At 39.8% G+C, this 14,720-nt stretch overlaps 1 protein-coding gene across 1 annotated transcript in view; it reads right to left on the bottom strand.

Annotated features, from left to right (window-relative positions):
• The window catches only part of ITPR2 (inositol 1,4,5-trisphosphate receptor type 2), a 259,728-nt gene that overhangs the window by 112,984 nt on the left and 132,024 nt on the right, over nt 1–14,720 (bottom strand). The window contains exons 35-37 of the mRNA XM_030449603.1: nt 8,684–8,874; nt 7,771–7,913; nt 5,606–5,714 (exon numbers count right to left, since the gene is read on the bottom strand). Of these exons, the coding sequence (XP_030305463.1) occupies nt 5,606–5,714; nt 7,771–7,913; nt 8,684–8,874 (443 nt within the window). The remainder of the gene's footprint in view (nt 1–5,605; nt 5,715–7,770; nt 7,914–8,683; nt 8,875–14,720) is intronic.

The following is a 14,720-nucleotide window of genomic DNA, read 5'->3' as shown; positions in this document are numbered from 1 at the left end:
AAATGTCTGGGACCTCTTACTGGAAAAAAAAAACTCCCCTTAAAAAGGAGTCATACTTTTCATATGGAAAGTAGCTGCATTTGCAGTTTTTTGCACTTAAAGCAAATCTTTATAAATCTGCATCTCTATATATGTACATGATTGGAAACCCAGCAGAGTATCTGAGGATGTCATCCATGGATTACAGCAGTATTCTCCTTTAGCCCAGAACAATGCACATGATAGGAGGGATAAGTCATATCTCAAAGATCAAGGATTCTGCCTCAGAACAGGCTAATTGATACTGTGTGCTAAAGCACCAAAAATGTACAGCAATAACAACATGCTGTAGTGGCTGATGACCAGAGGCAATAGGTGTCTAACAACATCTAGCTAGTAAAAACAACTGTATCACATGTTTTATGGTATCTCTCTGCTTAATTATTCCAGCTTGATGCCTAGAGGGGGAGAAAGTGAAACTACATTGTTTGTTTCTCTGTAGGATTTATTTCTTTGTCTTGTAAAATGTCAGCACATGGGTATAATGAGAAATTAGTACACTTTAAGGGTCTGACCACATTTAGTGTTTAGTCTTGCATATCTGAAAGCTCTGATGCTCCTGCTGCTGCAGTTTCAGGCTCAGAGGGTTCACAGCAGTACTAAAGTTTGAAGCCTCCACTGCAATGAATCAGTGCAGGCGTCAGTTCTGCACCAGACCACCACCTTTCTGCCATACTTTGTCACTTCACCATTGTGACAAAGCCACAACAGCAGCTTCCTGACCATACAAGATGTACATGCTGGTCACAGGCTGGCACTGACAGAGATGACCAAACATTCTTCCTCCCTGCACCTCCAGTTCTCCCCAGACTCTGCGTTTTTTTCTGAGGAGAGAGTTGCTAATGAAGGATATGGCAAAAATTTCCTTTGCCAGCTGAAAAGCTCAAGGGATTTATATTTGTTTTACTTCAATATAAACAACATTGAGCTTAAATATTCTCCAGTAGTATTCCTAACCCCCTATTATCTTACAGCCACACTGAGCTTAGAGAGGAGAATGGCGTGTTGGCAACAGGGAGAAAAAAAGGCCAGTGCACAGGCATTTTTATAAATGAAAATGGTGAAAAATTAATGTAAATTGATGGTGAAAAGTTAAATGTAATTCTTCAGAATGCCTACAGTGTTGCTAATCCAAAATGTGAGTAGTAACACATATTAAAGAATTTTAGATCCTCTTCTTCCATTTTAAGTGTCCTTTTAACATATAATACATTCAGCAAACCCCACATATTGAGTATTATTTTTTTCACTTTTGTTTTCACCTTCACATGCTACTTATCTGAATGCTGCCTAATTCACAGATGCAAATAAGTAACATCTTCTTGAAAGGATGAGGCTATAGAATAGAATGCAGTTTAAATTGAGAATCTCTTTGACTCAAAGACATTCAGCTCAAAGAGCTGCTACACTGGGACACTGCAGTGGCCCCCAGAAATATCTCCTAGCTTCTAAGACACACTTGAGACTATTTTTCCCAGCAGAAAAAGACCTGCAGCTCCTACTGGTCTTACCTTGACTGTGACATAAGAGTATACAGGGACCAATGCTTTTGACAAACTCATTGGCCTTTTTTTAACAACTCCACATGAAAAGACTTCAGTCTTCTGGCACAAGGAGACCAAGAGCAAGTAGTGGCCATATGAGGGATTGAGAGAATTAAATACATCTGTATTTACACCAAAGCTGTACTATTTTTTCACATGTATATTTGGTGCTGTTGCTGAAATCAAAGAGTAAAGGATAGCTTACATTTTGTACGTGAAGTGGAATGCAGAAACCTTAACACTGCAAAACGAAAGGCTATGAACTACTTCTATGATTTTAGATCAGGAAGCGAGTGAAAATGTGTAAAAGCAAGACAACATTTCTCATGAGTTTTTCCAAAAAAGGCAAAAAGCACAACTACTTATTTCTGACAGTTAAGCAGCTTACACAGTCTTTGTTCTATTGACACTTAAAAATGCAGTATTCAATTATTTATACTTCAACACCTAAAGCAGGAAAAAAAGTATAAAGAGTGTATTCTGCAGCACAAGTAACCCTTACTGAAGGGTTCAATCTCTTTTAGTGTTTCCCTTGGGGACTCCCAACTGGCAGAGGATACAGATTTGGCCTCTGCCATATTCTGTAATGCACTGTCATCCATTAACACCCTGATCAGCCAATAATGTTACATTAAACTTGTCACATAAACACATTATCAGAGAGTATTTTTCAACGCCAGAGATGCTGACCTCATTTAAGAACACTTAGGAAATCAGATGGTTATCCATGGCCAAGACATTGACATGCCAGCAGCTGGAGTGGGTTGGGAGTGGGTTGAGAAGTTGCCATATGACTGATACTTGCATGTAGTATAACAAGGCAACCAGGCAACGAGGCAAAAGGCCTTTTATTGGCCCCCTGGTCCTGCTCATGCGCAGTGGGGGCCCACCCTAATTGGGCACAGGTGGGCTTGACACAAGCTCATGCTCACTCCCTGGCAATTAGTGGCACCTGGTTGCCTCGTTACACTATACTTGCAAGAGTTCAACAACTTCATTCAGTTCACTGAGGGAGGGTTTAATGTAAGCCTCTTTGAAGTGACTGGGAGAACTGACCCCTCCTTGCCCACCATCTTGTTTGTAGTGACATTCCCTCTCAGCAGGGCAGCAGGATGACGGTAAGATTTTCAGTGCCCCAGTCATTTGCAAAGTGAACATGCATCAGTGGTCCACGTGTTGCTTGTGCTTTTGGAAATGTCATGCAGATTCAAACTGAGTAGGTCTAGAGCTGGACCTGATTTTCACACAGAAAATCAAGCACTGTAGTGAAGGATAAATAGGTTTGCCTAAAAAAAATAAAAAATTCCAGACCAAGATCCTTCTGATTGTGTAAAACAGGTATAAAAATGACCAGCAACAAGAAAACCAAACAAGAAAACCACACATAGGTGAGTCAGATCTCCTACACAGTCCTTTCTGTTTCTCCTGTTTCTCTTCTTACACAGGTGGCCCAAAGCAGGCTTTTACCTATACCACAGAGACCCAACAGAAATAGGACTGGAGCTTAGTGTAGAACTCCTGGCAGATGGTAATAATCACCCACAGCTACTTATGAAAGCCAGTCAATGAGCTAGAGGCTTTGTGTGTCATTTACATACCTCAACCAAACTTCTGAAAGTAAACTTTGATTCCTAACGTGATTAGAGGTTGTGACACTAAGCAAAACAATGCACAAGCAAGCACTGCCTCAAAGGCTCACTGCGAGGACAACCGGGGATAGAGCCAAGAGAGCAGGAGCAGCCCTGAAACACACTGGCAAAGGGAGGTGCAATAAGAGAGGTGAGGCAGTGGACACACAAACAGGCATAAAAACAGTGAAATAAGAACCTACAGCTATCTTTTCCTCCTGTTCCTTCAGTGAAACAGGCCACCTCCCAGTGGTCAAATGAAAGATGAAGACAGTAGAAGGTAAGGTCCCCAGACCTGGATCTCAACTGTGAGAAGGGAGAAGAAAGAGAGTGAAAGAAATTCTATTTTTTACTATTCTACCATCAACAATGACTCACAAGAGTAGCAAGCCAAAGAAGCACTTGCAAACCATACAAGCTGGTTTACGCATTTGTTTGTTTGCCCTGCATCATTACATTCCTCAGTGTAAAATCTATGGGACTTGAGAGAAAGCATGAGGGGGAAGTTGTTTTTCCCAAAGAGCTCTTCCACCCACCATGGCCCACCAAGATGATGGAGGTTACGTGAGGGGTATGGACATACACTTGTTATGTCCACTTGTGAGAACCAGAAGCTGGGCTGGGTGAAGAGGCCCAATATCCCAATAGAGTACACTCCCTCTGGTGGCTTCACTCCATCTGGCTTTATCAGCATCCACAACAGGGAACAAGGAAGAATTAAAACAGGCAAAATTTTTGTTTGCTTGTTTTAAGTCATACATTAAAGCACTGCTTGTTTCCCCCCTATAGATCTGAGATGATGTTAACTTTTGGTGGCTCTATGCAATTCTTTTGCAGAGGTTTGGCAAAGTTCATCACAGCATGCAGTTACAAAAACAATTTAGTTCTTCCATGTGATGCAGTGGCATTATGGACACAAAAAGCTATTAGAATAAGTATAAATAATAATTAATAATAATATCTGTTTTACCTGTGAAACTTATGTTAGGACATTAAAAAATTTGTTTCCCCAAACCTAGCCACCTTTTTCTCTGAGCAGGTGAAGAGGAGTGAGGTGGTGAAGAGGAGTTTGGTTTTCTCTGTGTGCCGATATTTTGCTCTTGCTGCCTTTGTCTTCATTTCACTGTTCTGCCTTGAGATTTATTTTTTTTATGCTGTCTAGCAGGTTGCTTAGAAGACTGGGCAATGTTTTACCATGTCCATATGTTGAAATCAAAACAAACAATATACGGTCAAAACAAAGCCACCGAATATTTCCCATTTCTAGTATATGGCTTGTCTATCATAAAAAAGTGTTGGCACTAGATCACATCACATGACAAGACCAAAGTACTTAAATTTAAAAGTAGAACCTCATCCATCCAGAAATAGGTATGGACTTCTCAAGGTAAGCTTAGATTGGGGGTAAGACTGAATCTCATAGTTAATATATGTGAATGGTAGATAATTTTCCCAGGTTCAGTAACATGAGTAAGTGCTGTTACTCAGACATCTGAAAATATTTGCGTGTAAAAGCCTAAGACAGTGAAACAGTGTGATACTGGGTTGCAACCAGTATTTTTTTCTCAAGGTAAAGTGAAACCCATGAACATACTTGACTAAACATGTCAACTGTGAATAAATGAAAATGACAGCACTGAGAGATTAGATAATAGCTCTATGATTCATATTTAAGAGCAAATAATACTGAAAGAATTCAGGGAATACTCAGAACTATAGATAAGGGGAAATCACACCAAAGACATGTAAATCTGAATCCTGCAACTGATAACCCAAAGGCACAGGCAAGATGAAAGAGGTATTTGAAAAACTTGGTTTTGCAAGAGAAAACTGGGCAATAACGAGAGGGCAGTGCAAAAAAATAATTATACTGACAGAAGTATACACTATGTCACTTCTCCCCCCTAAACTTGCAGCCCTGCTTAAACATTACATATTCCTGTCAGACATTTACAAGTATTGAAATGTGTGTGGAGTACAGAAGTCTGGCACCACAGGCAGCAGGGAAAAACGGAACACTTGCAATTAAAAATCCCTGTATTTCCAATCGATCTTATGATAAAGTCAGATGGTCAGATGTGACGTAAGACTCATCTCCAACATTACAGGATATCCAATATATAATAATCATATATAGTAATACTCGCTACTGCTAATTCATTTTATCTTCATTTCCTTGATTTTTGTCAAGTCCCTGACACAAAACTCTGTAAGGCACAGAGTTTCTTTTGTTACCATCTTCCTTTTTGCCTTACCACGTTGTTCCGAAGACACCACATTATCTTTAAAACACATATTAAATTGAAATAGTTTCAGATTCTGTTACTGTCCTAGAGACAACATTTTAATGCCATGCTATTAGTTCTGTATTTAATACTAAAACAGTAGCAGTACCTCTTCCGCAAAGTTAGTTTTCTTGTCAAGCATTTCTCGTAGCGTCTGAAGAATTTTAATGCAGAGCTTTTCTTCTTTCTCCATTAGCTTCTTTGTGTGATTAATCAACCTTAAAGTAAAATATTAAATCTTAAAAGAGCACTGCACATTGTTGCTAAGCCATACTATGATTTCCTTATGTGAAAGTTGTCTGCCACTATATTTTTTTCTCTAGGAAAGAAAATAAGAGTAGACAAGAGAAATCATAATTAAGAAGGAAATGGGACTTTTGAGGTGTTGTGAGTTTTTTGCCAATTTGCATATCTTGCTGCCAACACAGAAGGAAGGATTCTACATTCACTTTTTATGAGTGCTTCCAGATTAAGATTCAAACTTGTTAGTCCATCCTTTCTGTATCCTTTTATCCTTTAGTTAGTTTGTCTTTTCTGTGTATCCTTTCTGTAAAGGTAACCACGTATTTATTTTAACTTTTATTTAAAGGTAACCAATGTTCACCATGCATCTTGCTAACTTTAAAAGCTACAATCTTGACACCTTCCAACCGTAATGACAATTGCACTTATTATATAATTAGAAAATGACATCCAGGTAAAAGGATCCTCAGAAACCTTACATGGAAGCACTCAGACATTTGGATGAAACATAACCATTGTTTACATTCACACAGAAAAATTACAAGACTTCTTCTAGTCAGAAAATGGTACATTTCTGACCACAACTAAGACTGTAATGGGAGTTTGGGTTTCTGTCTGCTTAGGGCAATACCAGAAGCAGTCTTTCTATCTCTGTGAAGATCAAGTCCTTGCGCTGGTTCACTTCATTGCTGGAGAAATGGTTGTGAAAAGAGAAGGGAGGAGGAAATCTGACAGCTTTGGACAGGTTGGGGTTTTCTTTCCAGAAGTACCAGTGGTAGGGTATAGTGGGTAGAACAGTGTTCATCAAACTTGAGATGAGCATATAGCAAAGGCACTGCAGCCACTGATTTACACTGAAAGATGGCACTACTAATAGTTCTAAATCACAGACAGTCACCAAAAATACGGCTGGGAGGGATGACACTGCACCATGTATACCTGTTGTTCTTAACCCAACAGAACTGATTGTTTTTACATGAATGCTTAGTGCATTAAAGCCACCCTGGGCTCAGTGGAGACTTTCAGTGAGACAGGACTTTCCCACTGTCACCTTCACCAATTTCATGAGCTGAGTCCAAAACAATGCAGCTCTGAGGCTTGCAGTAATAACAACATTTCTAAAGAGTTATACCTTTATCTCAGGATTCTTGCATAGCTCTGTAAAGCATTCCTTTGCCATAGAAGTTAATGAAGTAAACCAGAAAACTGTTTATTGCATTACATGGGGCAGTTCAGCAGCCTCTGCCTTGGTTTCATGCTGACTTTAAAAGGAGTTTGGACAGAGGTGATGAGATGGGACAAGCTCCAAATTTAACTTAATTTTTTCAAACATACAAAGTATATTGTTATAACACTACCTCTGCAGAATATGCAAAAAGCCAAGGAATGAGGAGAGCTGCCAAATGTGTTCATTTCCCCCAAGTAACCTCTGTTTAAATTATAGTTTCTCAAGGGCAGCAAGGGCACCTCACTTGAGGATTAATTAAAAAATTGCAAAAAAAAAATGTCTGCTAATTCATGACCAGGTAGGGGTGCCAGTGAAATGTAGCTTTAAAAGAGCCATTGACAGTTTAAAATAAAATTCAAATTATTTATTTGCTTTACAACAACAAAAAAAATTACCCCTGAGCACCCCACCACGTCTCACTAAGGATTCTTGAAAATTCTACATTGTAAAGTCTATGGAAAATCTATATTTCTGCTGTACGTTTGGAGAAACTTTATAGCAAATGTAGCCCATTAAGAAGAGAGAAGTAGGTTGAACTTGTCACAGTTTTAACAAGCTACTAACATTCAGTTTCTAGGAAGGCAAGGCAAGCAACCTCTCTCTCTTTTCCTTCTCCTCTCTGGACTCCTAAACTGCTGGGAAAAATATGTGCAGCACAAGCCTTCAATTTAAGCTTTCAGTATGAACTCAGACACCTATGTGCTTAAGTCACTGCTGAAAATCAGAGGTGAGTGCTGTTGAAAATTTTATCTCTCTGCCACCTTTTCCAACAAAACAAGTAGGCCTCTCCTTACTCCACTTACTTGGACATGAAAGCACCACATCTTATTCTGGCATCACTCCCCTCAGGAAAAAGAAGCTCTGGACTGTGCAGCACATCAACCAGCACTGAGAATTCAGCTTGCATCATGGGAGTGAACTGCTGCTCCAAGGAGGACACTACATCCTAGGGAAAAAGAAGAAAAATGGCATTCATAACTACTGTCTGACCAAGAAAATTAGAAAGGGCATTACATGGAGTTGCACAATACTGTGCGGTGGCCTATTTGACCCACTTGCAGCAGCTACCAGAGAGACCCTGTGTCAACCCCAGTGGCAGTAAAGCAACCTCATAACTTTCTTCATTCCCCTTCTAATGGAGGGGGAAGGTGCCCATTACCTTGCTGCAGTAATGCTCACAAAACTTTTGGCAAGAGTCAAGATGACGGCCTGCTAGAAGAACACTGCTTGTCATACATGGTGTTACTGTTATCACCTGAAGTGTTTTTTCCATGGTGTTAGGGCTCCATTCGTCTGGGTGCTGCTGTTTTCTTATTTCATAAACCTCTAATGTCATTTAACTGCTACATGCACAAGGTGATCTCCACCCTAGAGGTATTTTCCAGTGACACAAACCTGGCATAATGGCTCCTAAAAATCCCAGGACTTCCTCTGCAGCCAGAACAGGGCATGTGACCATGAAAGGCAGAAAGGTTCGCCTTCTCTGCAAACCATTTTGGGGAAAAGAACACACTTCCTACTCCTCTCTATTGACTTAGGTAGGAGCTGAATTCAGATTATTGATCACAAGGCTTTACTTTGAAAAAATATTAGAGGAGATGTGAGAACTGCAAGAGTCACTGCAATCCAGCACTAAAAATGCAATGAGTGTCTGTGGCGTTTCCCACATCTCACATGTATTAGATTAATGAAATCTACCACCCAAGTCATTTGTACCTGTAGTTTTTCTATTATATTCCTGTAATCCCAGGCAGGTCCTCCAAGAGCTTCTTTAAAACGAGGTCCACTACGGGCTGACATTCTCCACCCCATGGCTGCCCTCTGCACCATGTTGGAGTGACTCTTCATGAACAAGGTGTTGACCTGGCTGTCCAAATCCACTGGAATTGCAATCCCACGGTTCTTAGCTTTAACAAGAGGGAAAAAAAAAATTACTGGCAAAGATGTTAAAATCTTACCAAGATCATGGTATGCAAAATCCTGATACTCTTAAAGTTAAGGGGGAAGGAAATCTCACTCCAATGGGTTTAAAATTAAGGATCAAAGCTTTAAGATGGTAGAAATCAGCCATAATCTAATTAAAGAAAGAAAGCTGTACTGCTTGAAAATAGATGAGGACCATTTCCAGTATATCTTTTCATAGGTACAGATGTTTATTTTTTAAAACAGAATTTCTAATTTTACTAAGTTAAAAAATAAATCACATTCAGGTACATTAAACAGAGTAAGTAAATGGTATGCATTATTATTTCAACAGCTAGCTTTAATCAATTCAGAAGTAAATTCAAAATTTCTTCTTTCTAGTGGACATATGCACATTTAGCCAATTTATCAGAAGTGCAATTTGTTACTTTTTTGTGAAGACCTTGAGAAAGCAAGTGCATACAAATTAAATTTGAAAAAGGCTGTCTCCACTCTCTCTTCGTTTTCATATACAGCCAACATTGTTAAGCCATGGGGTTCCTGGATGTCACTTCCATATAAACAAGTTAATAAACATGCAATAGTTTAACCTATAGTGGAAAAAAACCAAACGAAACCAAAACAATAGTTTAAAAAAACTACTTTTTTTACACTTGAGGAGTGAACTGACAAGAGAGAGAGTATCAGAGAGAAGAAAAAAATAAAAACAAAACAAAACTGAAGAAAGACTTGCACGGATCTTTACAGGGTATCTACTACTAAACTACTGCTGCATTCAGAACTGTCAATGGCCAAGGAAGTATGAAAGACAATCCTGGAAGGTATCTGTCCTCTCCTCTAGGAATAAGTTTGTGTTAGCTACATCTCTTCATTCCACCGGAGATCAGAGTGACAATCTCCAGTGGCTCAGCATGAGTTGTCTGAAATTCAACAAATAAAAAAGAGGTCGATGCAGCAATATCTCTGTTTGAAATACTAGGTCACATTCCAGTGATTAGGCTTTGTACTCACTGTCATTTCACTTAATTTCCATGGCACAGTTTAAATTTAATCAAAACTTAGGAGTAAAATGGAGAAACAGTTCTAGATAATTTGTAATAATGACTAATGATAACTTATTTTTCAGTTTTCTGTATTGAAACACAGTGTTTTTTTAAAAAAAACAAGCACATTAGCCCATGTTACAGTTCTGTACAATGTTTCTCTGAGGCATTTCCCCATCATCCTGCACTAACATGCACACTTTCCGCAGTGGCAGAAGGCATCAAAAATATTCCACCCTTCTCTCCCAGTTCTTAAAAACATATACAACTTTTAAGTCCTGAACTTGTGAAGTCAACAGATGCCCTGCTTTGCTAAGCAGCCAGTGCATCAAACCCCACAGTGGTACGTGCAAGCAGAGAGCCAGGCACACAGCTCTGATGAATGGAGGTTCATGTGCTGCCAAGCACAGTGAGTCACACATCCCAGGCAGAAACTCTCTCTTCCCCTAAATATTCCCCTAAATACTATATTGCAATGGCAGCATTTATTTATAAGCCTAAATTTGGCTGTGGCACCTCAACCCCCAGTCTCACAGACTACAGCAACAGTGTCCTCATCTTTTAATACAAGAGTGTCTCTTGTGTCCTCATCCCTTTAATAGCTCCCACGAGTGCAAGGCATCCTCCTTTCTTCTCACTCCAAGGCTGTGTCCTGATGCAGGCCTCCACTTGGGGATTATGCTGTTTAACTGAGGTGGAAGACAGATCTCTTACTCTGTTTCTGGTGGGAACTTTCTTTTAAACAGTTTGCCATAGAGAATTAAAAAAAAAATTCTTAGGCCAAGATGGGAAGACACACTTCAGCAGCAGCAGGTGTTTCCACACTGGCAATGGACTTTTCCTTTCCACTCTGTATTTGTTTTGAAGGCAAGGCTCTTGATTATCATGAGGAAAATACTGTGTATGGCTGGCTATTATTTCTAATGGCTGTTTTTTTCCATATTATTTGACTGGGTTGTTTTTCAAAACACATTTGCCCTGTTTTTGCTTACTTTATTACTGAAGTCCATTAGAGTTCTGCCACTGTGGGTAGGGTGCTGCAGCTTATTAATCCAATTTATTGTGTCCTAATGTCAATCACCAGAATGTTATCAGACAGTGTTCACTTCTCAGTTAAGTGGTATGCATACAGAATCCTGAAATATCCAGAAATAAATTCAGCAATAGGGAGCATGCTGTTCAGAGGAAAATCCAGACTTCTGTAGTCCTATAGATGCCATTTGAAGTTAACAACTTCCATCAGTGTCTGAGAAGCAGTCAAGGACTGTGATTGTTCAAAGAGCTGCAGCTAATTAAAACTATCACAAAGAAAACCAGAGAGAGAGGAAAAATTACTCCTTTGTTTTGAACAGTTCTTATATGTATAATTCCATTTGTAATTAAGATTTGTCTTGGTTGTCAAAGGGCACTGTTGAAATCTAAGCTATAAACAATGCCTTTGTCTTCTTATTTCTTTGCAGCTTGTAGAAAGTTTATCTTTCATTTGTTTCATATTTCATTATTTAAAACAACATGAAACATATTTTTACATTTTGGAAAGCTGATGAACAAATGTGAACATAAATATTTATTTTTAATTTAGGTGTTGTAGGCTGCTTTCCTCTTCAAAATGTGTCAATCTCCCTTAAAGTATCAACATAAAATATTTAAAAGCATGTTTATTCTTGTTCCACTTAGAAATACTTTTGGGCAGCACTCAAACTTGCAAAGTAGGGTTAAAGCTGGTAGAAAAAGGAGTCAAGAGGAGGTGAAATTCTCTTTCATCTGGCTAGTGAACTTGGGAAAAAATCATGCCACATTGCTGCATGTAAACTGATGTCACAGGTACCTAGCAGGATACTTACAACAATGGACTACAGGATGGATTCAGCTAAGGTAAATTCTGCCTTGCAGTGCAGGGTATAGCATAGCTTTATATACTACCCAATTCCTACCTAGGGCACCTTGCACCGGGCTAATTACACCCTGAATACACTACACTGTTTTGCCAGGGTGAGAGGGACCATGCCAGGCTTGAGAGGTGGGCCCATGCCAACCTCATGAAGTACAACAAGGCCACATGCAAGGCCCTGCACCTGGGTTGGGGCAATCCCAAGCACAAATACAGGTTGGATGGAGAATGGATTGAGAGCAGGCCTGAGGAAAAGGACTTGGAGATATTGGTTAATGAGAAGCTCAACATAAGCTGCCAGTGTGTGCTTACAGCCCAGAAAGCCAACCACAACCTGGGCTGCATCAAAAGAACAGTGGCCAGCAGGTTGAGGGGAGGGGGTTCTCCCCTTCTACTCCACTCTCATGAGACCCTATTGGGAGTACTGTGTCCAGCTCTGGAGCCCCTAAACTGGGAAGGACATGGAACTGCTGGAGTGAATCCAGAAGAGAGCCACAAAGATGATCAGAGGGCTGGAGCACCTCTCCTCTGAAGAAAGGCTGAGAGAATTGAAGTTGTTCAGCTGAGAGAAAAGAAGGTCCTGGGGAGACCTTATAGTGGCCTTGAGTACCTGAAGGGAGCCCACAGGAAAGCTGGGGAGGGACTTTTTACAAGGGTGTGTAGTGACAGGGTGAGGGGGAACAGCTTCAGACTGGAACAGGGTAGATTTAGGTTAGACATTAGATAGAAATTCTATACTGTGAAAGAAATTCTATAGGCTGCCCAGAGAAGTTGTGGATGTCTGCTCCCTGGAGGTGTTTAAGGCCAGGTCAGATGGGGCTTTGAGCAACCTCATCTAGTGGAAGGTGTCTCTACCCATGGCAGGTGGGTTTGGAACTAGATAATCTTTAAGGTCCTTTCCAACCCAAAGCTATCTATGATTCTATGAATGTCAGACGAAAGGCAATTTGCCAGGAAATCCTTGGCATGCCTAAATTCTCCATCTGCTGCTCACAATTGTGCTATCAGCTATAGTCATAGTTGAGACAAGACTAACAAGCAAACAATAATAGTAAGCAACACAGTGATGCCACTGTGCTCAGTGCTGGATGACTGTGTGTATCCAGAACATCAGCAGCTTTTCTCTCCTTCACTGCTTAAAGTATGAAAAAGCACAGAGACAGGGGCTTAAAAGAAAAAAGAAATACTAATGTCAAGAATCAAGTAGTTAAAAATCAAGCTGCTCTATACAAGTGAGCTGGACTCCACCAAAGCCCCAAGAGCACAGCCCAACTGCTAAGAGAAGGGCTGAAATGGCCAGAGTTGTATTTTTTTACATTCCCTGCTTGTAGTTCCCTTCACAGAAAGACAGAAATTGGAAGTAAGAGGACCTGCTTCAGGATGCTTGCTAGAGCACTGTCCTTTCACCATGCTGCCTACCAGAGTCTTAGGATCAATTTAGGACTAAGGACTTCCAGGAACTGGCCCTTGCCTGTAATTTTTCTTGGAAGCCCATTCTTCAGAGCAATCTATCTTGCCATAAGGAAGCTTGCCATTCCCACCTATAATGCTCCCTAATTTTAAATTTCCCTCCATTAGTTTTTATAATAGCTGCAATAACAACAATATACAGTGGCTTCACAGCTGCACACTTTGCACCAACCTAAACCATCCCTGGTGTGGGTTTTCCAGGGAACAGGCAGGAGTTTCACCCCTTAGAGTGCCTGAAGGAGAAGCATGGTGGGAAATTTGGGTCACAGAAAAGCCATAGCTGTACCTGGCTGTGAAGCCTTTACTCTCCTCACTGCTTACACCCCTCTGGTAGTTGCAGGCAGCTGTATCATGTTCTCCCACACTTCCCAGCTGTCACTTAACGGAGCGATGCATATTTAGTTCAATTAATTTTGCTCCATAAATCAGTCCCTCCAGCTCCTTAATCATTTACTGACTGCTTAACAAAAGCATTTGGATGGAGAGACACTACTGCTAGCAACAGCAAGACTTTTTAAGGGAAATCAAAGCTTTGTGTAGACAAGACACAAGCCTGCCAATCTTGTACCCTTCACCTAGATGTTTTGGGTTTTTTCTCAACAGAAGATCTACACTAAAATATTTATCAGTCTGTAAAAAGATCATCATTGAATTTTTCTTGCAATTAGGGAAACACAAACAGTTAAAATAGAATAAAATATGTGCTTCATCTAAAATGTATTCTTCTTGCTGTCAAAAAAGCAACAACAGGATAATTATTTCATTTGAACTAAAAATTGAAAATGAAGGTCTAGCTTTTTATAAAATGAAAAAAAGAGTTTAAAACTTCCCATTTAAGTGAAATAAAGTATTTTCGTGGCTGAAAGAATTGTTATTGGAAAGTTCACCTATCTGGATATTAAAATACACACAGTAGTTCCAAAGAAGAAATACAATGTAATCTAGACTTTATGTTTAACATTTCTTGTTTCTAATTTGTCAGGAAAAAGGAAAGGGCTTTAAAACAAGTAAAAGTATGGTCAAGAAGCACCACAGAAGGGTTTCTAGATTCTGTACAAAGGGATCAATATTGGTGAGCGGAAACTGGGGAATAAATACTCATCTGGAAAGGACTTCACCACTCCTTCAGACCATCTTGCCCTCTGTTACAGCCAGCTCATGTCCTCTGATATCTTTTGAAAAACGTATTTTGCCCCATTTAAAATGCAGTTTAGCTTTTCTTCCATCCGTTTGCCATCCATTTTCTCTTGGCCCACTGAACAAGGACACCCTTCCAAAGTTGGTTCAAAACCTCTGATCTACAATCTAAATTTATTTAAGTTATTTGAAACCTAGCATAATCTATGTCCAGGTGGTTTTAAGTTAACACTGTCCTTTAGGTTAAATGTCTCTACTTTGTGACTATTCATCTCCATAAGTACTTCTA

This window comes from Calypte anna, chromosome 1 (genome assembly GCF_003957555.1).
Source record: "Calypte anna isolate BGI_N300 chromosome 1, bCalAnn1_v1.p, whole genome shotgun sequence".
Lineage (NCBI taxonomy): Eukaryota > Metazoa > Chordata > Aves > Apodiformes > Trochilidae > Calypte > Calypte anna.
Note: the sequence above shows the minus strand (reverse complement) of the source record. Positions and strands in the feature narration are given on the sequence as shown.